Source organism: Perna viridis, chromosome 14 (assembly GCF_037379345.1).
Source record: "Perna viridis isolate PV_CMFRI_1.1 ecotype Kerala chromosome 14, ASM3737934v1, whole genome shotgun sequence".
Taxonomy (NCBI): Eukaryota; Metazoa; Mollusca; class Bivalvia; order Mytilida; family Mytilidae; genus Perna; species Perna viridis.
The window spans coordinates 9,539,014-9,563,777 of NC_142458.1; the positions used below are offsets into that span (position 1 = coordinate 9,539,014).

At 32.3% G+C, this 24,764-nt stretch overlaps 1 protein-coding gene across 2 annotated transcripts; it reads right to left on the reverse strand.

Annotated features, from left to right (window-relative positions):
* Positions 1-247: 247 nt before the first annotated feature.
* Positions 248-23,524, reverse strand: LOC148598142 (uncharacterized). Of its 2 annotated transcripts, XM_088560078.1 has the most exons (11): positions 23,416-23,524; positions 20,234-21,338; positions 19,319-19,625; positions 18,300-18,413; positions 17,549-17,749; positions 16,819-16,851; positions 13,014-13,274; positions 11,711-11,940; positions 8,005-8,138; positions 7,008-7,068; positions 248-6,225 (listed from the first exon to the last, which is right to left on the reverse strand). In XM_088560078.1, the coding sequence occupies exons 2-11, from the start codon at positions 21,323-21,325 to the stop codon at positions 6,118-6,120; spliced, it is 2,541 nt and encodes an 846-aa protein (XP_088416204.1). In that variant the 5' UTR covers positions 21,326-21,338; positions 23,416-23,524; the 3' UTR covers positions 248-6,117. The 2 variants fall into 2 exon arrangements, with proteins under 2 accessions (XP_088416204.1, XP_088416205.1); XM_088560079.1 differs by lacking the exon at positions 16,819-16,851.
* Between the last annotated feature and the right edge of the window lie 1,240 nt (positions 23,525-24,764).

Genomic DNA, 24,764 nt, shown 5'->3' on the forward strand with positions numbered 1-24,764 from the left:
GCTCACAGAAGCAACAGCCCACAGGTAGTCATGAAACCCCATTCGGACACATAACCAGTATTCTGAATTCATGCAGACCAATCCTCACAATATCCCCTTAAATCCCGGAAGCTTGATGGAGAAGCAGTGACTGTCAAGTGGGACTCTGCTGGGGATCTAACCCATGACTTCCCACAATGGAGGTGAACAGGCTTACCTGATGCTCAGGAGGTGGTTAAGAGGAAAAAATGTTACATTATATCATTTATTTCATAATAATAATAATAATTGTGCAGTATAAAAACATAAATTGTATAATAACAAAATATCACAGATAAAAGAAGTAAATGGTTAAATTTAAATTTAAAAAGCTTAAAAAATTTTAAATTTTAGTTCAGTGATCAATAGACTGCAAATTTTAGCTCAAAATTGTAACAAATGTAAAACTATTTTTGTAGAGTCAAAAAATTTGTACTTCCTGATTAGGTTATTTTTCAACAATGGAAAGCTCAAAATCAGATTTAATAAATAAAATATATTAAGTAGAACTCAGGCTAAGAATCATGCAAAATGTGATACATGGTTGGAAAGCCTACATATTTTTATTTTTGATATCTTGTTTAAAATGCTTATGTAAACAGAAATTAACATTTGGTTTTTCATATAACCCGTGCTCATAGGAGATAAAAATTGTATAGAATGCACTATAAAATTCAAAAGTAAGGGAGATAACTCTGTAAATGACATTCAAATACAATAGAATCTATTGGATTTTCAGTGTTGATTATCTCCTAAGAGCAAGCTGACTTGAATGAATAATTACACATTTCATAATATACACCCATAAAACAACTTAATTACAAAAATAAAAGTATGTAGCCTTTTTTTGGGGTGTATCACATTTTTCGGATTTTGCATGATTCTTACAAAGACAGCTACTTAAAAAAAAGAAAAAAACACCACATGATATGCATGCCCTCCAATTTTTCTGGAGAAATCTTTGTGAGTGAAGGCTCACTAGTGATACCCCTGCTTTCAATCACAATAAAGGGAAAATAAACAAACTCTTATGTAAATAGGGAGTTGATTATTTCTTCCAATAATGGATCCCACCATATGACATATCTACAGGAAGAATATATTAAAATTTCAAGCCCCTGTGATGTGTTGTTGCTGAAAAAACTGTGATGGAAAAAATTATTATGGGGGAAAACACAGACAAGGGTAAAACAGTACCCCCTCTCCTTCGAGCAGGGGTATAACTAGCAACATGTATTAAAAACAAATAATATATATACATTCCCAAATATACAGTTATTCTAGCAAATATGAAAATGTATATACCATAAAAAAAATAGGTAAACATAAACAAATATATATATAAATGTACAAGGTTAATACATGTACTAGAAAGAAGTTTAATGATATCAATCATTTAAAGTTCTATAAATTTTCTAATACTGGTACAAAAGAAATGCATTTCGCAACACAATAATACAAAAATATAGTCTTGTCCAAGTAAAGAATAGCTAAATAAGCTTCTTAAAGTAAGCACATACATGTAATATACCCACCCCTTTTTGCATTTTAAATCCAATTTCTCTAAAAATAGCAAAAAAAGAACAACACAAGTTGAATATTGAAAATTCAAAAGAAACTTCCTTTCATGAAAACAAATATTTAAATATTGTAAAAAAAACCACACACACAAAAATTACACTTTTGAACCTTAGTTTGGATGAACATACTGAAATTACAAATGTCTGTAAACACATGCTCACAAAACAACAACATAAAATACATCAATAATTTGTAAATAAAACAAAATTACCAGTAAAACTAATTAGTGTCCAACATTCCAATATACTCATTGAAAAATACACAGCCAAGTGCCACATATGATAATCATATGGTTTGCAACATATGAATATCATATGAATTAAGCATATTTTAATCATGTTTCAGTTTATATGTGATTATCACATGTCGAGCCATAATTAGAATATGAAAATCATATGATAATCATCTGTAAATAATATGATTATCATATGAATCAATTACCATATGATTATCATATGTGGCACATTTGGATGTGTACCAACCTAACACCAATGCCTTATCTGGCATATGTTATCAAAGTTTATGCCAATCACCCAAGTCGGACGACTTGTCTTTATCTAATAAAATACATGCAGAGTATCAGTACCCCTTCCACCATAAATGTGTTCTGGAAGGAGTTGCAGGAAAGGGAGTTTGGGGGAGGGTCCAGGATTTCATATGGGATCGTAAACAGAATAAAGGCTGAGCTAGGTGAGGCAAGACAATTTAGGGTAGAATCAAGATTTCATACAAAATAATTGTTTACCTCCTTGGACGGTGGGGAGGGGGCCTGATCACTGAAGATTAAATTTTGAAATAATTCTTGCACTGGGTTTACTGATGGGACTAGAAGTAGGTATAATTTTGGTAAGATTGTTTTATTTCAGCATTCAACAAATTTAATGGTAAAATATTGTAACTAACCAGGTCCCATTCTTTTTTTTTTTATTTAAATTAGTGGCAAGGATTTTATAAAACACATGGCACATTAAATCAATAATGAGGTAACCATAGACACACTTTAAAGTTTGGAAAAACCTTGTAAATCAGTACACATTTTTGGGATGGAGTACTACTAAGGGGTTTTTTAACATCCTTGACTACCCTGTTGGGTCTCGCACAGACAGCAGGGACGGAGTGTCAGTAACAGCCTTTAAATAGGAAGCCTGAACCACAAATGGCTAAAAAACATCGCTGATGTATCTTTAACAAAGTCATAACTTGAGTACAAATAGTTCTGTCAGCTTATAATCAAATCAATCAGAACATCACTTGGTCATAAAGGAAATGTAATGAAGGGGAAATAACTCTGAAATAAAAAAAAATGGTGAAAGGGGAGATAACTCAGAAAAAATTAAGGTCTCACTAACCACTTCCGGATCAAATGGCTACCCTCCTATGTAGTACCAAAAACACACTGAACCTAGACATATGCATTGTAAGTGCATTATTTGTGTGTATTATGATTAAAAGTAGTCAAAATAAAGCCAAGAATGTGTACTTTAAAATCATATATGTAATTAACTACAAAAGTATATGAATATTGTTAAGATGTGTGAGGAATTTGCCTCCATGCTGTCAGTTAGCAGAAAAGGTAAAAATGTGGATTTTCAGTATTATTTATTCAAGTAAATTTTGTGAAGAATTTCTACAATCATCGTACCATTAGCATAATGATTTTGGAAGCCTTATTTTCCAAGCTTTGCAACGGTATGCAACTTTAAGATGTCATTTGTCCTAGAAATTCACAATGAAACTTTGAAAATTACTTTTTTAACATGTAAAGTAATGGAAACGTTAGAGGTGGTTAGTGAGACCGAATGCAGCATCAATTTTACATCAAATACATAAATATCATGAAAAATGTAAGTTTCGTACAACTACATACAAATGGAAATCTGAATATATGAGACAAAAAGTAGAAATTGGTGAACGGGGAAAAATACAAAGTAAAAAAAAATCCCAATGGTAAAACCTGATTTGTACATTCTACAAAAATAAAAATAAAGCTCCTACAAAATGTAAACAGACAGACAGACAGGCTATAATGAATAGACTTATAAAAAATGAGTCTCATAGAAATATTTGAAAAATATAAGGCACATGGTTAACAATTCGTCTTTGAGATAAACCAAAGTTATTATTTCAAAAGAAAAATATATATCCTTTAAATAAATATAATACATGTGTATTTCTAAATTAACATGTATTTCTAAAAATCAGGCATGTCTCAAAATAACGAATCACTGAAAATATCCCAGACTTTTTTGTTTCTAATTTTTACCACTTGGGGTTCTGTTAAAAAATCTGCAGTCAGTTTTAAAAATGAAATATGCCAAGAAAGATATTCACAATTTCAAATTCATATACTTTCTGTTGCAAATTTAAGTTTTATCTCCCCTTCAAAATGAATTCTATACAATCTTAATCTTATATGAACAGATCTTTATATGAAAGAAAAAATTGTGCTCATCTCAATCTAAAACTTAAGTAAATTTTTAGGATTTGTTCCATCATTAATCATCCTTGCTTGATTCTTAAAAATAACTTTACTTAAATACATGAAAAATGCAAGAACAAATGGATTTTCTTGTTATAAAGTTACTAATATATATATGAGGTGCTTATACAGCTTACAAATAAAGACACCTATATCAATTTACAAATGATAAATTATATGTTCAAAGGATATTAAAATACCAGTAAATAGATTACATCTCCATATGATATTTAAACCGATTACATGTATAAAATTACAAAGAGTTCGACATGTACACATTCCTCTCCAATTTTAAAAAATCATTGTAATCTGTACTTAGTTCAAGTTACTCAAAAACAAATAATTTAAAAAGAAATATTTAAAGAAAAAGACAATTACAACATCTTCATGTAAAGTTGAGACAACATGAAAGACAAGAAGTTTTAGTAAACTCTGTTTGAAATATAAAAATATTGACATTTTTGTCTATGCAATATATTACAAAAACTTCTTCCTATCAAAGACAAATGGGAGAAGTGTGCAAAAACAAGAAGTTTTTGCTCATTAGCTAGATTAAGCCATGGATTGGTAACCAAACCTAAACTGCAAGTGGGACTTTCCTGTTCTTTACAAATGTAACAAAACATATTGTAAAAGATGTCACTGGGGGTTAACAAAAACATGATTGTAAAAAGTTGAAAGTTTGTAAAAATCATATTTTTGTATTAAATGATTTGTTTATATAACATAAATATAAATATGACATGTAAAAAATACACATGCATTATATGAGATATAAATTCACTTGTATAACATAAGATATAAATTCACTTGCATTCCATAAGATATCAATTCACTTGTATCACAAAGGATATAAATTCACCTGTATGACTTAAGATATCAATTCACTTGTATCACAAAAGATATAAATTCACCTGTATGACTTAAGATATAAATTCACTTGTATGACATAAGATATAAATTCACTTGTATGACATAAGATATAAATTCACTTTTATTTACATAAAATATAAATTCACTTGAATTTACGTAAGATATAAATTCACTTATATTTACATAAGATATAAATTCATTTGTATTACATACAATATAAATTCGCTTGTATTACATACAATATAAATTTACCACCACCTAATGGCAAGACTATAACCTATACAGTGCTGTTACCATGAAACTTCCACTTTTTATGGTATACAAAGATGCAGGAAAGTGACACAATGGAAAAAATAGGGCATTAACGAAAGACTGAGTGATATCCTACCACATAATGGTGAAAAAAAGGGGGGGGGCAAAATGGCCAAAGAATACATTGATATTCTGCTGAAAATTGATATTAACCTGTATTTTATGGTATTAAGGAGTTGGACCAAGGATAAGGGACAAAACTCTTACAAATTATTGTAATGTTTGTATTCAGCACTTTACCTCAATCTCATGTAAGCATCAAAGTAACTTGGACTGATTTCATCCTGTTTTAAATGAAAGCATGATATTAAATATGATACAAATGTATCACTGATTTCAAGAGTTATGTCCTTTACCCTTGGTCTATTTCCTTAAATATATTCTGAATCTTGGTAAATCAAAAACCTGTCTAAACTAAACCACTTATGAGATCCAAAAGGGGTTTGAATTAAAAGCTTTTACTGTATATTCAAAAAAAACATTATCAGACTAGTTTTGTTCTGCTCAAGAACAGGGTCTTATCTGAGGAAAACTTCCCTATTTTTTTGGTAAGAGAAATGACTTTTAGACACTGAAAATAAGTTTCTCAAGAGCAAGAGATTTGCCCTTGCCCATGGTAACAAATATGACTTCTAGATATACTAAAATATGGTACAACATTTACATCAAGTTTCTCCAGGGCAAACATCAACATTGTTACCATGGTAACAAATATGACTTCTAAAAATAAACATGACACTATGGTAACACATGATTACTAGACATTTACATCAAGTTTCTCATGGGCAAACCTCAACATTGTTACCATGGTAACATATAAACATGGTATATGTACTATGGTAACACATATGATTCTAGATATTTACTTCAAGTTTTTCCAGAGCAAACCTCAGTTTGGCCATTGTCAAGATATCTTTCACACCAAGCTGGTCTGCTATTGTCTTGTAGTACATATCAGGAGACTGAAATATGAAATTGAATAACAACATGGCAGGTTAGTTTGATGGGTGTAAACTTTGACGGTGTATGTGAAACACTTCGGCATTTCTAATTTAAAGAGATGCTGAATTGTGCATAAAGTTGTTAAGCTCAGATCAAATATTTTGTGGAATTTATATTTTAGCTCTTAAAAGACAGAACTCTAAAATATGTCAAAATTAGTATTCTGCAAACATTACCTACTTAAGGTTATGCAATTAAAGAAAATGGTGAGTTGAATAAATTTCTTCACTTACTAACAACGTAAAGGAGGTAAACCTAGGGTAAGGGACACAATTCTTACAAATCATTGGAACGTTTGTATTTACCATTTTACATCCATCTTATGAAAGCATTAAAGTAACTTGGATTAATTTCATTTTGTTTCAAAGGAAAGCTTGAAAGGCTTTGGTGAAATTGAATATGATACAAACATATCACTGATTTAAAGAGTTATGTAAATAAAAATAATGAAAGAATGATATGTAAGGTTGAGAAAGTAATGGAAAAGCTAAAACAGCTTAGTTAATTTTTATCAAAATATATTTCCCATAATTTTTTCACTACTGTCCTCTGATTAACTATATAGTTAAAAGGGATTAACTTTTGTGCTTATTTTGTGACTGTAAAAAATACCGAAAACTAGTTCACTGTGATAAATAATTAAATCACAATTACTAAAGGTAAAATAACGATTGCAACCTGATTTAATCTCTTTTCAACACTGATTCAATGTTGAGTGTATGCTGAGGGAATTATTTCTTACCTCTTTTACCAGAACATGAAGGAAGGCAATTTCAATACCACTTAGTCTACCAAGCAGATTTCTGTAAATGAACATAAAAAGATAAATGACATGAAACAGCAGGAAAGGTTTGAATAGAAATTATAATTTGAGTACCCTGGAAGCTACAAGTGTTTTAAAATCTGTTGTTCAGGTATCAGAATTTTCATGGTTGATATTTTTGATGGATTAGCTTACATGAACATATATACTGATATCAATTTCTGAGGTTTTGAAAAAGTAAGTGTTTTACAGTGTACTCTTGTGATGCTATAATAGAGGTTCACACAGAATCTGCAGTGAAGGCCCTTTCATGTTAACTGCAGGGTATTCTATTAGCATGCGTGACATATTTTCTGCATGGTAGGGTTTGGGATAATAAAACAAATTTTCTTCTTGGAAGTGTGTTTAACAGGCATGACTTTACAAAGCTAACAAAAAATGCTGAAATTGGCAAATTGTAAAGTAAGCATATGGTAAAAAAGAAACAGAAAAGTAAATTCTGGAATTTTAAACAAATAAAATGAACAATACAATTATATTAGCATATATAAATGTAGCTGTCTTTGTAATAATCAGGCAAAATCTGAAAAATGTGATACACCTCAAGAAAGGCTACAATTTTTTATTTTAGTAATTAACTTATTTTATGGGTCTATATCATGAAAAGTGTAATTATTCATTCAAATCTTTCTGCTTTTAGGGGATAATCAACATTGAAAATCCTAGAGATTCTATTGCATTTGGGTGTCATTTACAGAGTTATCTCCCTTAATTTTGAAATCTACAGTGGATTCTATATAATTTGTAGCACCTAAGAACACTGATTATATGGAAAAACCGAATGTTAATTTCTGTTTACTAAGCCAATTCAATCAAAATATCAAAAATAAAAATATGTATGCTTTTCACCCAAGAACTCATTTTGCATAATTCTTAGCTGGAGTACTTCTTTTTAATTTTTAAAAAAATTGATTACCTTGGTAAATTATTTTTATCCAACCATTTACCAATATGCTGAGACGACCATTTCTTGACAGCTTCCAAATCTGTATTACTTCCCTTGGCTGGGTTGCTACTGGCAACAGTGGTGGACTGTACTTGAACAGCAGGCTGTAAAAAATAGTGCTATGTTCAGTAAATATCCTTTCATATATCAAGTGCCAACCTGTGCAAAGATCAGGCAGTGGAAGAAACTTAGCATGAAATATCACACTACTTTGACAGTATAGTGAGACTATTTGTACCATCCAAAGCCGGAAATAAGTACAATATTTTCACAACCATTGTAGTAAAACGAGTTCAAATGTCATTGAATTGCAATGATAATGAACACTGAAAGGGCAGACAACTCATTTGATTGATTGAATGTTAACGTCAGAGCAGCAATATTTCAGTTATATTCAGACGATGAACATGAAATGATGATGAAATGAAAAAAAAAGATGAGACACAAGGATAATAGGGTCGATAAATTTTGATTGCCAGTAGCAAAAGGCAGGGATGGGTAAGGTTGGGCAATTTAGCCTTCAATGGCGGAGTGCAAAGGTTCCTACTACTATCGAATACCACAGCAGGGTTCTTTAACATCTTTCCCAACACGGTGCACCACTATGGTTTGCGGTCAGGTTTTCCGTATTATAGCCTGACAAACCCAGCATGTAACATGCCAGGGGTACCCCATGCCACCACCTGGGGCACACATCCTAGTTGCTCTATGGGCAAAGTGCCCTAGCCCCTGGCTAGGTTTCTGAGCACTATTTAGTCAACTTTTACGACAAGCTTAGCGCTGCTGCGGGCCTATTCTTTTAACACCCGGACCTGCACGGGGGCAGACAACTCAAAAGTCAAAAGTGAGCCAACATAAATACAATGTTTGCACTTAAGAAGGTAAACCTATGCATTTACAAATCATTGGAATGTTTGTATTCACCATTTTGTATCAATCTCATGTAAGCATCAGATTAACTTGGATTGATTTCATTCTGTTTCAAATGAAAGCTTGAAACACTTTGGTGAAATTTTTTGTCAAATATATTTTATTATGATCAAAAGTGACATTTTATGGTATTAACACAAAAAAAAGTGTATGAGAAAAAAACATGTATGTTACATAAAGTATATATGGTAAACTGGTTTTATACTATTTTTTCATTCAACAAACATATGACTTGTAAAAATTCACTCATCGGACTGAAAAAGATTGTCTATAGATTGCCATTTTAACTTGGTGAATAGAGACTGTCGGTTTGAACATAGATATAATGATTTTAGATCAATATCTCTAAAATATTTTAAGGTCTCCAAACATTTTGTCCAATTCAGTATTTCTTTTTTGATTCTACAAACATAAATGTAATATCTAATGATTATTAGGCACGTATTCAATATTTCACAATTTTCATAAAAAGGGGGATAACCTAATGTGCATGCTATTGGAGTGATATCCATTGTAATATTACATTTTGATCTCAGTTCATCCCTAAGCTGGAGCCAAAGAGTGTGCACTAAATTACATTCAAAGAATAAATGAATTAAGGATTCTTTTGTCTCAAAACAGTAGCTACATAGCTCTGTCTCAGAGAGTTTGCATTTCAAAAGAAGACTATTTGTATATAAAATTCTTAAATTTATTTTATATTGAAATGATTGCAGTTTTGTGCTAAGTAGGGTTTTAAATGGAATGTCATAGTAAATTTCAAAGTTTTCATCCTCCACTAGTCCCAGATCTCTAATCCATTTGTTTTGAGATTTTTAGGTGATTCAAAACATCTTTCCAAAAGAATATTATAAAAAGGTCTCACAACTTTCTGGTTGACACGAATTAGAGATATATATTTATTTGTGATATTTTCAAGTCTTTCGACTCTATTATCAATTAAATAATTTCTCCACCTTTGTGGGATAGCATGCACCAAACTGTGATATTCTAAAAAGTTAAGTGCTATATCATATTTTTCTTGTAATTCTTGTGGGGTTAGAAACATTCCAGCTTCTTTTATCATATCATTTACAAAAAATAGTTCTGGTTTAGCAAAATGAGAAAAAGGTATGGGTCGTCCACCAATCTTAATATTACTATTTTGGTGAAATTGATTATGATACAAACATATCGCTGATTTTAAGAGTTATGTCCCTTAACCTAAGTCTACCTTCTTAAGCTAAAATGGAAATAAATTAAATTTCCAAAACATTCATTTCATAAAACATTTTTAATGTGTAAAACTATGAATTTAAACACAAAAGCTGTACTTCCAACTCCTGGCTAATTTTCTGTTTTGTGAAAAATATCTTTGGGAGAATCGTAACATGTTTTATTGAATTCTGTGAAGTACTTTCTGATTAAATGATTTTTGGAAGTAATAACATAAAAAAATAGTAAAACTACATAAAAAAAGGGCAATAACTCCAACACAGGTTCACAAATTCTCATAAAAAATTTACCACAAATAGATCTCACTGTACTGAACACATCTACTCATGTCAGATTTTGGTAAAACTTAATTGTTTTGGAGATATATGCAAAAAAAAACTACTGCCCGACCACTATGTTCTATTTTCTGCAACATTAGCCATATCAGTCAACCAAAAAAAATATTCCCACATCAGTTCTAAGCAGAATACCATAGGAAACATTCGTATAAAGTTTGGTTCTAATTTGTCAAGTAGTATGAAAGGGTACAGTTTGAAAAACTAATAATGGAGACGATGGACAACAAAGACAGACAGCAAGTGATGGCAATAGCTCAAATGGCCCTTTCAGTCAGGTAGGCTAAAAATGGCTAAGTTCAACATGCTTAAATTGTAGGAAAAATATTATCAAATTTCTTAATAACATGATGAGTATATTTTCAGTATATACATGATCACTGTGCAAAGTTTGAATAATTTGGTTTTTAATTCTTTTTTAGTTACAGATTACACAAAGGAGGCACCCCTCAGTATAACAGATCGACAGCTACTAGTATAAAAATAAGAAAGTGGTATGATTGCATATAAGACAGTCATCCACCAAAAGCCAAGCAAAGATCATTTTAAATGCTACAGGTCACCACAGTCTTCAATGAAGGGTAAAACCATACAAAAAAGCAAGCTGTAAAAGGTCCAATACTAAATGAAGTGAAACTATAAAAGATGAAAATTGACTTAATCTATAGAAAAAACAAATAAAATGCACTTAGAAAAAAAAAACAACCACTGGACTACAGGTTCCTGGCTTGGGACAGGCATATAAGCATGTGGCAGGGTTAAACATGTTTGTGAGTGCTCAACTAGACCAATCGGAACTACTTGCCATTTCCGTTACACTAAAAAATAACCTTGGATGCAGAAAGGAGAATTTTTTCTTGAAAAATTTGCCTGAATTGTAGTCATGCGCAAATCAAATTAGTTCTATCCACCAGGTGAGGAAAACAATTTTAGCTGGATAACACTAGAACAAAGAACAACAACTCTTCCACGAATTTTTTAGTGTGAAGGAAGGAACTAAGAAAAATGTAATGGTAAAAAAATTCAACCAGTTTAACTATAATTTTAGAATCTAATTGGTCAAATTCTGGAAAAATCCATCTGCCTAGTGCCTCCGAAGTTTTTCTTTTGTGTAACTAGAAAGGCTGAGGTGTTCCTATTGCAACTAGAAATGCTTTCACCAATGGTGACGTCGGTAAATCTTGGTTTTAATGTACCTGTGATTTAATGATAGGAGCAGGTAATTCCTTCACAACACCTTTCATTGTATTCAAGGCATGCTGGACATCTTTGATTAACTCTGTAATTTTACGCTCAAATGGGTACTTGCCACTGAAGTCGTAGAAAAGTTTGGCACCAATAATGAACCCCAGCCATCCATCACCTTTGTAACCCTCCATTTTCAGGGGGATAATTTTTTTCTTCAGTTGAAAGGCATATTCAGCCTCTGCAAAGTAAACAGTATTGTTAATATATTCTGAAAGACACAGCCAAAGTGATACTATGAATTACAGGGATCGCACTTTCAGTACTAAATACTCTGGTGTCATTTCCTTGAATTTTTTATACTTTTTGTCCTCATTTACTCCGTCTCCCCAAAACCCCTCCAGTAATGCAATTGATCCTACTCCATCTCCCTAAAACCCTTCCAGTAATGCCTTTGACCCTACTACCAAAACCCATCCAGGAATACCTGTGAACCTACTTCCTCTCCACAAAACCTCTCCAATAATACCTGTGGTCCTACTCTCTCTCCCCAAAACCCCTCCAGTAATGCAATTGATCCTACTCCATCTCCTTAAAACCCTTCCAGTAATGCCTTTGACCCTACTACCAAAACCCATCCAGGAATGCTTGTGAACCTACTTCCTCTCCCCAAAACCTCTCCAATAATACCTGTGGTCCTACTCTCTCTCCCCAAAACCCCTCCAGTAATGCCTGTGATCCTGCTCCCTTCCATAAAGCCCCTCCAGTAATGCCTTTGACCCTACTACCAAAACCTCTCCAGAAATGCCTATGGTCCTACTTCCTCTCCCCAAAGCCCCTCCAGTAATGCCTTTGATCCTACTACCACAATCTCTCCAGTAATGCCTGTGATCCTACTCCCTCTCCCCAAAACACCTCCAGCAATGCCTTTGATCCTACTACCAAAACCCCTCCAGTAATGCCTGTGATCCTACTCCCTCTCCCAAAACACCTCCAGCAATGCCTTTGATCTTACACCCTCTCCCCAAAACACCTCCAGCAATGCCTTTGATCCTACACCCTCTCCCCTAAACCCCTTCAGTAATGCAGTTGATCCTACACCCTCTCCTCAAGACCTTTGACCCTACTACCAACTCCCCCTCTATTAATGCCTGTGATCCTACTACCAACTCCCCCTCTATTAATGCCTGTGATCCTACTCCCTCTCCCCCCTCCTTTAATGCATTGACCTTTCTCACTCTCCCCAAACCCCCCTCCAGTAATGCCTTTGACCCTACTCCCCATAACTGCCTCCAGTAATACATTTGATCCTACCAGCTCTACAATTGTCACTGTTTTTATACTTCTTTGAGTAACAGACAAGTACAATATCAGCCTTCTCCACGGCTTGAGCCATCGCCTGAAGTGTTGAACCTTGAAGGTCATCAACATCCATCCAGACCTTTATTCCATTGTTACGCAAATTTTGGCAGATCTCCTTGACAACGGACTGGTGACCCCAATTGTAACTGAGCATTACATGGGTATCTGAGGAACCTCTGGCACTAGTTGGACTGATGTGGCTGAATTCTTCACCTAAAAATTAGAATATTAGAGTAGTAATCTATGTTGTGTATAAATGGTTGTGATAAACAAAAAAAAAAAAAACAGTGCAAAAAAGTACCTATAAATATCATTGAGCATACAATGAAACACCAAATTAGTGATAAAGTAAATCAAAACAAAGTGTTCTATTTCATTAAAAGATAAAAAGAAATACATGTACCTGATCAACAAAAAAATTTAGAATTTCTCTCTTAGGCAAAAACTCTACTTCTGACAAAAATCTGTGTGAAATTAATTTCCTTTAATTCACAGCTTACTTATTTTGATACAAAGAAACCTGTCTAAACTGAATCTCTTTTGTACTGTAGACTGTGTTTGGTTTAGACAGGTGATGGTTTACCAAGGTTCAATTTCTCTTAAATTTGATGTAAAGGGACCTTTGAAGTGACTTGTTTAGACAGGCTTCTGGATTATTCAGGGTTCAGTTTCGACAGATTTCTAGATTATTCAGGGTTCAGTTTAGACAGGTTTTGGATTATTCATGGTTCTGTTTAGACAGGCTTCTGGACTATTCAGGGTTCAGTTTACACAGGTTTCACCATACATGTACTAAGATAAATAACTCATTATCTCAAGATAAATCCCAGAAAGGAGCTTGATAACTTAGGCAAGTTGAAAATAATATGTTCCCTCCAGATTTTGTAAAATCCTAGGGAGGTAATAAGTCTGACTTCTTGATTTTTTTCTGAATTTGAGGAAAATACTGACTTCAATAATCATTTTTTAAATATTTCAAGAAGAAAATTCAAAATTTTGGCATTGAATTTTTTCTTCTTGAACTTCTAGTAAATAGTGCTTCACAAAAATTTCAAAATCTACAGGGTACTACCAGACAAAATGTGTAAGTGAAACAGTAACCTATCTAGTACTGCTATCCACAGAAACATGAAGTTGCATAAGTTTCCATGCTAGGATTACTCCTACAAGTAGTCATGTACTGCTATCCACAGAAACATGAAGTTGCATGAGTTGCCACGCTAGGATTACCCAAACATTTATTCATGTACTGCAATCCCAGTTTGGCATGTTGCTGTGCATCGTTTACCCCTACACTTAGTCATATACTGAAACCATACAGAAATGTGAAGTTAATATGGGAAACTGACCGAAATTAAATTGACATATGGCCCATCAATATAAAGGTCAAATTGATTTGAAATCAATCCCTCCCAAGGCAGTCAAGTTCTTCTTATGAAACATTCCTAAATTTCAAGGAAAATGGAACAGAACACACCTATAATACTCCAAGCATGTTGGTTACCAATGGAGCACCAGGGCAGTTAGGTTGATAACAAAAGGACAGAGTTTAAACTATATGCATACCAATTAATGTGGGGAAGCAAATATCCGTCTTTAAGAAAATCAGGCAGGAGGTGATTCATGCCTGTCAAAACCCACCAAATGCACTTTTACTTCTTATTCAGAATAGATTCAAGACCACACAACCAATTTTAGTTTGTCACTTGTTTGTTGCACTTAGGAAGTATCAATTGTAAATATTGTGTATGAAATTGGCACTCGATCAGCAAGAATTATCATTCTTGATTTGGTTGATTTTAGTGTGACATGAAAGAATGGTTTTCACAAAAATACAGATCTCTTTACAGATATGACTATTGTTACATAAAAAATATGACACTTATAGACAGAAAAAGCATTTTTGGTGTTTTTTTTTCACCTCTACAATAGGCAGTGCCTGAATTTTATATGGACTGGTACTTGATAAGTTTCAAGAACATATAGATATACATAACAACAAGCATTATTTCATGAGTACCACAATACATGTACATGTATTAATTAAGCAATAATATAAAGACCAAAACAAAAAAAAATTATTGTCAGGCCTTATTAACCAAGAAAAATTGAAATAAAATAAGGTTGATCTAAATCTCAGTTAAGTCAAGTATTGAAACATTAAATATGTGAGATTTCCCAAAAAAACAAAAAAATGTAAAGGGAAAATTGCCAAAATTTGGCATAAATTTTTATGATTCTTGTGCTAGTTGCACAAAACTTATTAGGTCTAAGATCTTGTTAACAAAAGTCTTTTCAAGCAATAGCATCACAATGTTAGATAAGGCCAAACAAATAAATTGTTTTTAGTGTCATAAACCTGAAACAAAAAAATCAATGAGGCTGGCCTTTACCTAGAACAACAAGCACTAGATATTGCGGCCAAACATAAAAATAGCTTTGTTTCCTATCACTGACTAATTGGTTTAAAACATACACAAATATTTTTCCTTATGCATAATTTTTTGGTAATGTACAGGTAAATGCTAATACAAATGTATAACATTAGTTTTTCTCTTCTGTTTTTGAAGACCTGTCAACAACTTAATTGAACCAATAAATTTTCTCAAAAATCAATGAATCTGGTCTGGGAAACAAGGATATTTTAATGCTGGCCTTCTAACTAACAGTATAAAAATAACATAAGGCCACACATGAAAAATGTTGCATTTTCATGCTATTAGTCTAGCAATGAGAACTTCATAAACATGGTTGGCCTTTATCCCCTCAATCATTCAAAATTCTTATCTCAAAATTTGGCTTTGCCTTGCTTTATTATACCAAAAGGTATAAATAAATGTGAATTTTCATCAAGCAACAAATTGTTTTATATAACCATAGGAAAAGATTAATTGAAAAGAGTTTCAAATTGGCCTTGGCTCTGGTATTTCACCAACTTCAGGGCTTCCCTCCCCACCAACCCTTATGACTATTGGGCCTTTTTAGGCAGGTGACCTTCATGCTCAAAAGGTTAGTTGATTATATAAAAAAAAACTTGAGTCCCCCCTCCAAAACCAGTTGCCCCCTCTGTGAATTTCTACATCTGTCATGCCAGGGATTGAACCCAGACCTCCAACTATCATTTCATTAGAATGGATTATTCATACATGAAAGTATTGGTTCAAGGCCTTGAAACTTTTGTTATCATTTGTGGGCATTATTGTCTATATTTGAAACAGAAACAACCACATTATTGACATCAGCAAAAGTTATGTTCATATAAAATGTTATTAAATTCCTGCTTTTAAATTTACAGTTTTATTAGTCACTGCATTTAAGTAGCACTCCAGCTAAGAATCATGCAAAATATGATACATGGTTGGAAAGCATACATATTTGTTTTTGATATTTTGTTTAAAATGCTTTAGTAAACAGAAATTAACATTAGGTTTTTCATATAACCCATGCTCATGGGAGATAAGAATTATATAGAATGAACTGTAGATTTCAAAATTAAGGGAGATAACTCTGTAAATGACACTCAAATACAATAGAATCTATTGGATTTTCAATGTTGATTATCTCCCAAGAGCTAAAAGATCTGAATAATTACAGCTGGTTAAATCGATGTTTCAGTGGGTCTGAAAAATTTCATGGAATGAACTAAGGCTCTCATCTAAACAGATAAATCCTGGATACTTGAAGCTATCATTTCACTGTTTAAATTGTTGAATGATTAAGGGGAGACTACAAAAACATCAACATGTTGTAAACATACCATTATCTGCAGAAGTCGTCAAAAATTGTTGATCTGTGCAACACACATAAAAAATTAAATATGGATAACTAGTAAAGAGTATAGTCTTAAGTAAAGTGCAGTAACATTGCATTCAAGTTCATTCATGAGATAAAAAATGAAAAATGTGTTTACCATAATCAACTGAGAGACTTCTTATTTTAAATCTTGGGCTAAATTCCATGTAAATATGTACAGTAGATCAGATTGATTGATTGATTGATTATTGTTTAATATCCTATGGGAGATATTTCATGCATTTCAGGCCAATAGTATTTAATCAATCAAACATATGGTGCTTTGCACTAGATGGGAGTACTTAATAAAATTTTTGATGTACCAGCTCAAAGAAACACCAAAAATACTTCACAGATTTTTAATTGGTTGTACATAAGCTTGGGAAAATGTTCTCAAAAAGGATAGTAGAGAAAACATTAGCAGAGTGCTATCTACTATGGCAGGTTATTTTGGCAGTGTAAAATTTGGCTATTTGAATTAAAAAAGTAAATGAAAAATTTTGGCGTTTTTAATTTTGGTGGATGCTAAGGGGTACCCTATGTACCGAAGCCTAGATAAAATATCCTGCCAAATTTATTTTGGAGTTTTTAGACAGACAACTAAATATGCCAAAATTAGCGAAACGTACCCGCTATATAATACTAAATAATTGAGTGGTTATTAAATAGTTGGGCTACATCAGATATCATCTTACCAAGTGCTTTGTAGTGTTCAGATGACTTTAGTGTTTCTCTCATGGTCCAGAGAGCTTTTCCACATATCCGTTTTGCATCTTTATTCTTGGTCGTCCTGAAGATATTTGCCAGTGTATCTATAACCCCGGTTTCTCTATCTTCTACCATTTCCTTCTGGTTCTCCTTGTCAAATGACAGTGTCCATAATGCCCCAACAGCCTCTAATCATTTAAAAACATAACATTTGAAAAATCAATTTTATAAGTCAGTTCATTTTTATATTTATTTCTACAATTCTCACAAGTGACTAAAATGCATGATTTTTCAACCAATGGACTGTTACTACTTTCAAGCCATTTTTGGTTTTCCAAGTTTTCTGCCGATTTGATGGGAGAAAAAACTTACAAAAACAAGACAAAACAGAAAATTTACCATACATAAAACCAAAAATGATTTATATTTAAAGCAATGAATCGCAAATTACTGTAATATTTCAACCTTTACATCATTCATCAGCAGTTTAAGGTATCTCTACATGTTGCTTGAAAAAAATCACCCCCTATTCCAGATATTCACTCATAAAACTTGGTCAAATGAGTTAGAATCACTCAAAATATCATAATGCTAGGCAGAACACTAATAATCAATAATTGCAATCAGCTTTAATCATTTACATGTTTGGTAGTAATCACATGTAATCAGTAATCATAACAAGCCACTGTTTACACTATACCATATTAACACAATGTTTTTGATGTTTATGATTCATACCTTTCAATTCATCATCACTTTTTGAATTATTTGCAAGTTCCACCAGTATTGGAGCTGCTCCAACTATATAAATAACTCTTTTGTTGTTATCACTCTTGGATGCCATTCTTATAACTATAAATGAAAAAAATCTAAGTACTGAGGTATTGAGTAGATGAGGTAATTAAAACCAATTTTTGTGTGTTTTGTTGTAGTTTGGTGGAACAACAAAGACAAATTCCTAATGTAATATACTGTTTTCTCATGGAAAGATTTTGCATCCTAATAAAGTAAGCTACAAATTGATGTAAAAAAAACTAAAAAAATAGTGAAATTTTGACAAACCACAGAGATTGATATCCATGAAAAAACTAGAATCTTACAAGAACATTCAATTGTATGACATATATGTGTACTTATATAAAGCTTACATGTATATTTAAGTAGCTGTCTTTGTAAGAATCATGCAAAATCTGAAAAATGTGATATACCCCCAAAAAGGCTACATATTTTTATTTTTGTAAAGATTCTTTTATGGGTCTATACTATGAAATGTGTAATTATTCTTTAAAATCTGCCTAATTTTACGAGATAATCAACATTAAAATCCAATAGATTCTATTGTATTTTAGTGTCATTAACAGAGTTATCTCCCTTAATTTTGAAATCTATAGTGCATTCTATATAATTTTTATCTCCAAAGAACACAGGTTATATAAAAAACTGAATGTTAATTTCTGTTTACTATGTCAATTCAAACAAAATATCAAAAATAAAAATATGTAGGTTTTTTAACCCATAAATCACATTTTGCATGATTCTTAGCTGGACTGCTACTTAAATATCAAGTGACAATGATAGGTACATGTAATTGCTAAGAAAACTACCACAAAATTCTGTATTACAACCATATGGTCATAATATTTTTAAAATATTTTCAAACAGGAATTTCCTTTTTTTTTTTAATTTTGTTCATGGTATACTTTTCTGACTTGTGGAAACCATTCCTACATTCACTTACACTACAAAGTAAATGTTACCTCTAGTTATCTCCCTTACAGACCATCCCTGACATCGTCGTATTTTGTCATGCATAGCCTTTGTCAAGCACTTCAAAATAAACTGAATGAGGTCACTGTTGCTTTTGATTATCCCACTTTCTTCCTCATTGACGAGTCCTGCCAGGATACCTAGCGACACTAACTTTCGAACATCAGATTTGCTGTTTAAAAAAGGGGAGACAACTTTGATGATTCCAAGTTCTCTTAAGGTGGGGACAAAATCATCAATTTGAGAAAGGTTGTGAAAAACTCCTAATGTGATGCGGACAAGAATAGCGTCATTCTCCTGCAAGTTAAAAAGAATTCATTTATGTAAAACTATTTCTTTTTTGCATTTAAATTCACAATATTTTGATTACATGCAGTTTTATGCAAAGGCTTCACTCACATTTACCTATTACAAATCTTATTAAAATTGAAATTAAAAAATACCAATTATATAAATATTGTCAGTTTCTGTATTCTGTACACTTATTTTAAGTAGCACTCCAGCTAAGAATCATGCAAAATGTGATTCATGGGTGAAAAGCCTACATATTTTTATTTTTGATATTTTGTTTGAATGGCCACAGTAAACAGAAATTAACATTCAGTTTTTCACATAACCTGTGTTCTTAGGAGATAAACATTCTATGGAATGCACTGTAGAATTCAAAATTTAGGGAGATAACTGTATAAATGACACTAAAATACAATAAAAACTGTTGGATTTTCAATGTGGATTATCTTCTAAGGGCAGACAGATTGGAATGAATAATTATACATGTCATCATATAGACCTGTAAAATCAATCAATAACAAAAATAAAAATATGTAGCCTTTTTTGGGGTGTAGCACATTTTTCAGATTTTGCATGATTCTTACAAAGACAGCTACTTAATACACTAGCCTTACCTTAATTTTGCCTTGTAGTTCAGGTTCTGCTAAATCCTGAAGCCTCTGTAATAGTGCCTTTAATAATTCTTTCTGGTTTAATAAACATTTACAAAACCCCATGTGTAAACTATCAGAATAATTCATTAGAAATGAAAGCATGTTTCTCATTGGTCGAAACAATGCATTAATAGGTTTGCCTGTTTCCCCCCTGTAGCCTTTGGACAACAGGCCTAAAAGTAACTGGCTATAAATTTCCACAATGTTCGAACCAGGCCTAAGAAATAAATCATTGACTTCAAGCCTATACTGCACTCTTCTCTTTAATTTGAATTTCTTCAGACTGAAATAAGAATTACAAAGTTGCAAAATTTGATCTCTTAAATCATCAGTGTAGTAGCCTTCTTCTGTTCGATCATTTTGAAGGCGCTTTAAAGCTTCAATAGTATCTTTTGTCTTTTCTATTTCGTTTTCCTTTGCTTGTTGGAAAACTTCTTCAGGACTGAGATCTTCAATGTCTTCATTATCTTTTTCATCGAAATCTTGTCCCCCTTTATCAGACTTTATTTCACTGATTTTGGACTTCCCATCCTCCAACTTTGTTACATTTTCATTCAGCACTTCATTGGAATCATCCTTTAGTTTAGAGGATCTCTTGTCATCTATGGATTTCCCAGAATGATGAATGTCAGAGTTCCTAACATAGGGCTCATTTTTATTAACCCAGTGGTCCAAGTGGTTAAAATCTTCTTTTGTAATGTTCTCCATTTGGGAATCTTTTGTACTTGTTATCAATGAATTTCTGTCCTTTTCTAACTGGCCGTTGATCTGAATAGGTTTTTCAGGTTCAGTCTTTCTCTTACTATCAATCTTCCTATGATCTATTTCGGAATTTCCAGAACTTGTTAAAAATGTTTCAGATTTTGGACGCCTGAAGAAAACTTTGTTTTTGTCAAACTCATAACAGTCATATTCGACGATAGAAAGAACCGCAGAATTGGACAATTTCTTGTTTAGTGATGGTTTATTTTTGCGGCGAGCACTTATCTGTTTTGTGACTAAGAAGCCTTGTATTTGTCTGTTTGAAGAGAGTGACGAGGGCTGGGAACCCATTCAAGCATCATGCCTAAAAAATGAAATAAAAGAAAAAAACATGACCATTTAATGAACTATAATAAAGACTTTTATGAAATTTGAAATAGTGATAACATTTTTAATACAAATTTTGCAAATGGTACTGAGTGATTAACATGTACAATGTAATTATATGGAACTCTCTTAAGGAAGAAATCTGCACTGAATTACAAAAATGTGTCCATATAACTTCTGGTTAATTGTAATTTCCTTAATTAAATAAATCAAATGAAAAGTGTGATGTCACAAAGAAAAGGAGAATAATAATATTATCCATATATTTAGTGACTTCATATCCTTAACATAAAATTTAATGTTAACTGATGTCTATATGATAAAAGGGAACTGATGACTTGCATAGATCAGCAATTTTTGCTTTCAAATATACATTTGTACATGTATTCACAGTGTTCAAAACTCTAGATTTATTTCATCACAGACCTGCATCAATTTTTTTGAAATTTTCTGTTGAATGAATATGAAATAAATGGAATTTTGAGTAGACCAATATGATTTGTCACTATAAGACAATGTCTGTTGGTCTATCACTAATTTCAATTACTGTATTTGGCTACTGTACTTCTATGAAAAAGAACTTTTATTATCCATATGATCAGGCCTGTGATACATTAAATATATTAAAATTATAAGATCACATTACATCAAACTTAAATGTACATTATAAGCAGATAATAAAGATCTACAATGACTGATTTACCACATATTACAATACAGTAAGAAATTGTGGCATGTCAGGTACAATAGAGATGTGGCAGGGAAAAATTATATATACTATACATGTTCCAACCACTGCTAGCTACTTACATTTAGTTATTAAATTAACCCAATTGAACATTGCTATTTTAGAATTGCGAAGGGCTTCAATGATTAAACTGATACATCCAGTCATCCTTTTGTCAGGAGCAGCTTTTTGAATGGTCCAAATGATGAGGACACCAAGGGAAGATGCTTTATACAACTTTGTCCAATTAAAAAAATAAAATTATGAGTTAATTGGATGACCACCTGTGTAATTTCCATAGTTAAGGACTCAAAGACCAGAAATATCATACTTGTGTCTGATGCAGATGTCGTTTACCATGAATGAGTTCGCAAAGTGGTAACGTCGTCGAAGAAAAAACTTCACTGGACATTTCAAAATAATTGGTCTTCAATCATTTTAGTGATGAAACAAAGATATATTGGGAAAAAACAATAAAATTTATGTCTGTCACAAATCTACCAAAAGATTACACCCAGAATGTGTTGGTATTTGTGGTGACTGGGAGACCAATTGTTGTCCATCAATGATGTTTTGTGGCTGTATAACTTATTTTGGAGTGCGGACTCTTACACCTATGCAATGAAACATGAATAGCGAAAAGTATATATCTGTTCTTGATGATTGTTTGTGGCCATCTGCTCGGCACTTCTCGAATTGTCGATGGACTTTCTGGTTTGCTGTCGAGCTACAATGTGGCATGGAAAACAAACGCTTAGGGTGCTATTAAGTCACTTCCAGTTGCGATGTCATAGCGATTAATTTTGAAGTTGTTAAACGTTATGCATTTATAAGTGATATGCACCATTGTTTTATATCAAAGGCGTTGTACTTGTTTCTAAAATGAGTTTTCAATTATACAGTGTTATAGTTACAGAGCCCAGTGCATGAACTTACCACACAACAGGGTGTCTTAATAAGGTTATATAGTCTGAATGTAAGTAGTTGATGTAGACACGTAAATCTAGAAAAGCGAACATATTAGTGAGTGTTCGCGAACATTTTCCATCATTTAAGACATTTATTAAAAGAATAGCACACTACTTATATGGTTAGATTGGTATTGCTGTTTTCTTAGTCAGATTTCAAAGTGTTAACAGGCCATTATCACTGAGAAACTTACTGGAGAATCCTGTTACAATATTGTTGTGATTTTATAATTTATTATCCAGATAGTTTGACGGCCACTTTACGAACTAATTCGTGGCAAACGACTGCACATACAAAGAGAAGAAAATTGTCTAAAATTTTCAATTAAGCTTATATTGTCACCACAAACATATCTTACGTATACAGCTTTCTGTGGTTATGTGCCCTCTGGGTTTGACACAGTTTTCATCTTTTCAAAGCGAACAGCTTAGAAACAGGGGTATTTTAGTACAGGGGAGAGAAACCCATTACAAAAGGTGTGGAAGATTTTTTGGGTGCATAGTTATACCATTTCTGAAACGGACCTTTTTACTTGACTTCGACTAAAGTACTTAATCATTACTATCTGACGGGGTAGTATAGACAAAAAATTCGCCGTTCTAACAGCCTGTTACATAGACTGGTTATAAATATACATTTCATGCTTCTTTACATGAAAAAGGATTTTATTTAATCAATACACATGACAAATGTTTCTAAAAGATAGCTGTCAATATTCCTATCTTTCAAGCCTGGTCGTTCAAATATTTGATTTTTTTGTATATACTTCGCAAAGTGGTTTTGTTCTTTCAGTTGTTACAGTCTGGCATTGAATTAAAAAATGGACGATTATATCCGTAAACTAAATGAGTGGAATGTATTTTGATGCAGGGGTTCTGAAATTAACGCCCCTGCGTCACAATATATTTCATTCATTTATTTTGTTCATATAAACATCCAATTAATTCAGCATCAAGTTTTTTAAAAAAGAAATAATTTGATAATGTAACTTTTACACTAATTTTGGAACTCAGTTGCATGTTTAACCCAATAAGACATTGACTTTATATTCCTAATAGTAAGTATTATATAGTCTCTGAATAAAGCTATATCTAACCTCTAAATTCCACAGAGTCCATGATTGAGGTATTTCGGCTTTAACGGGACCAGTATGGGTAAAAATCAATGACATCTTTATTGAGAAGGATATGATAACAGTTTTAGGTGTACAACTTGAAGACTACTAGATTTTTCATTTTTTTAGCACATTTTGTTTTTGTTTCGGTTTATTTAGTATAAACAGGCTCTTTTCCTTTGTTATTCATTTGTGTCTTTTTTTCCTCGTTAAGATATAATGCCAATACTTTAAACAATCAAATACAAACTAAAGATGCAACATAAAAAAGAAAGTCAACATGATAACATTGTAGAGTTCACAGGTTAAATGATGCATATATGCACATATATATACATAGTATATATGTAAGTTTTATTAGGTGCTTTCTGCATTAGCGTTTGCCCCGGAACTCAGGAGAAAATTACACTTTCCAAGGCATTGCATAACATGAACGTGTTATTGACTCCTGAAATTGTATGTATCGACTTCGATTGGTGTCATTGGTTTTTCTAAAAGTACTTCAACAACTGGAGATTTGAAAAATAAAACATAAAGTTGACTTGATTATTTTCCTTTCAAAATAAACTCTTGTAGTTTTTAAAAAGATTTTT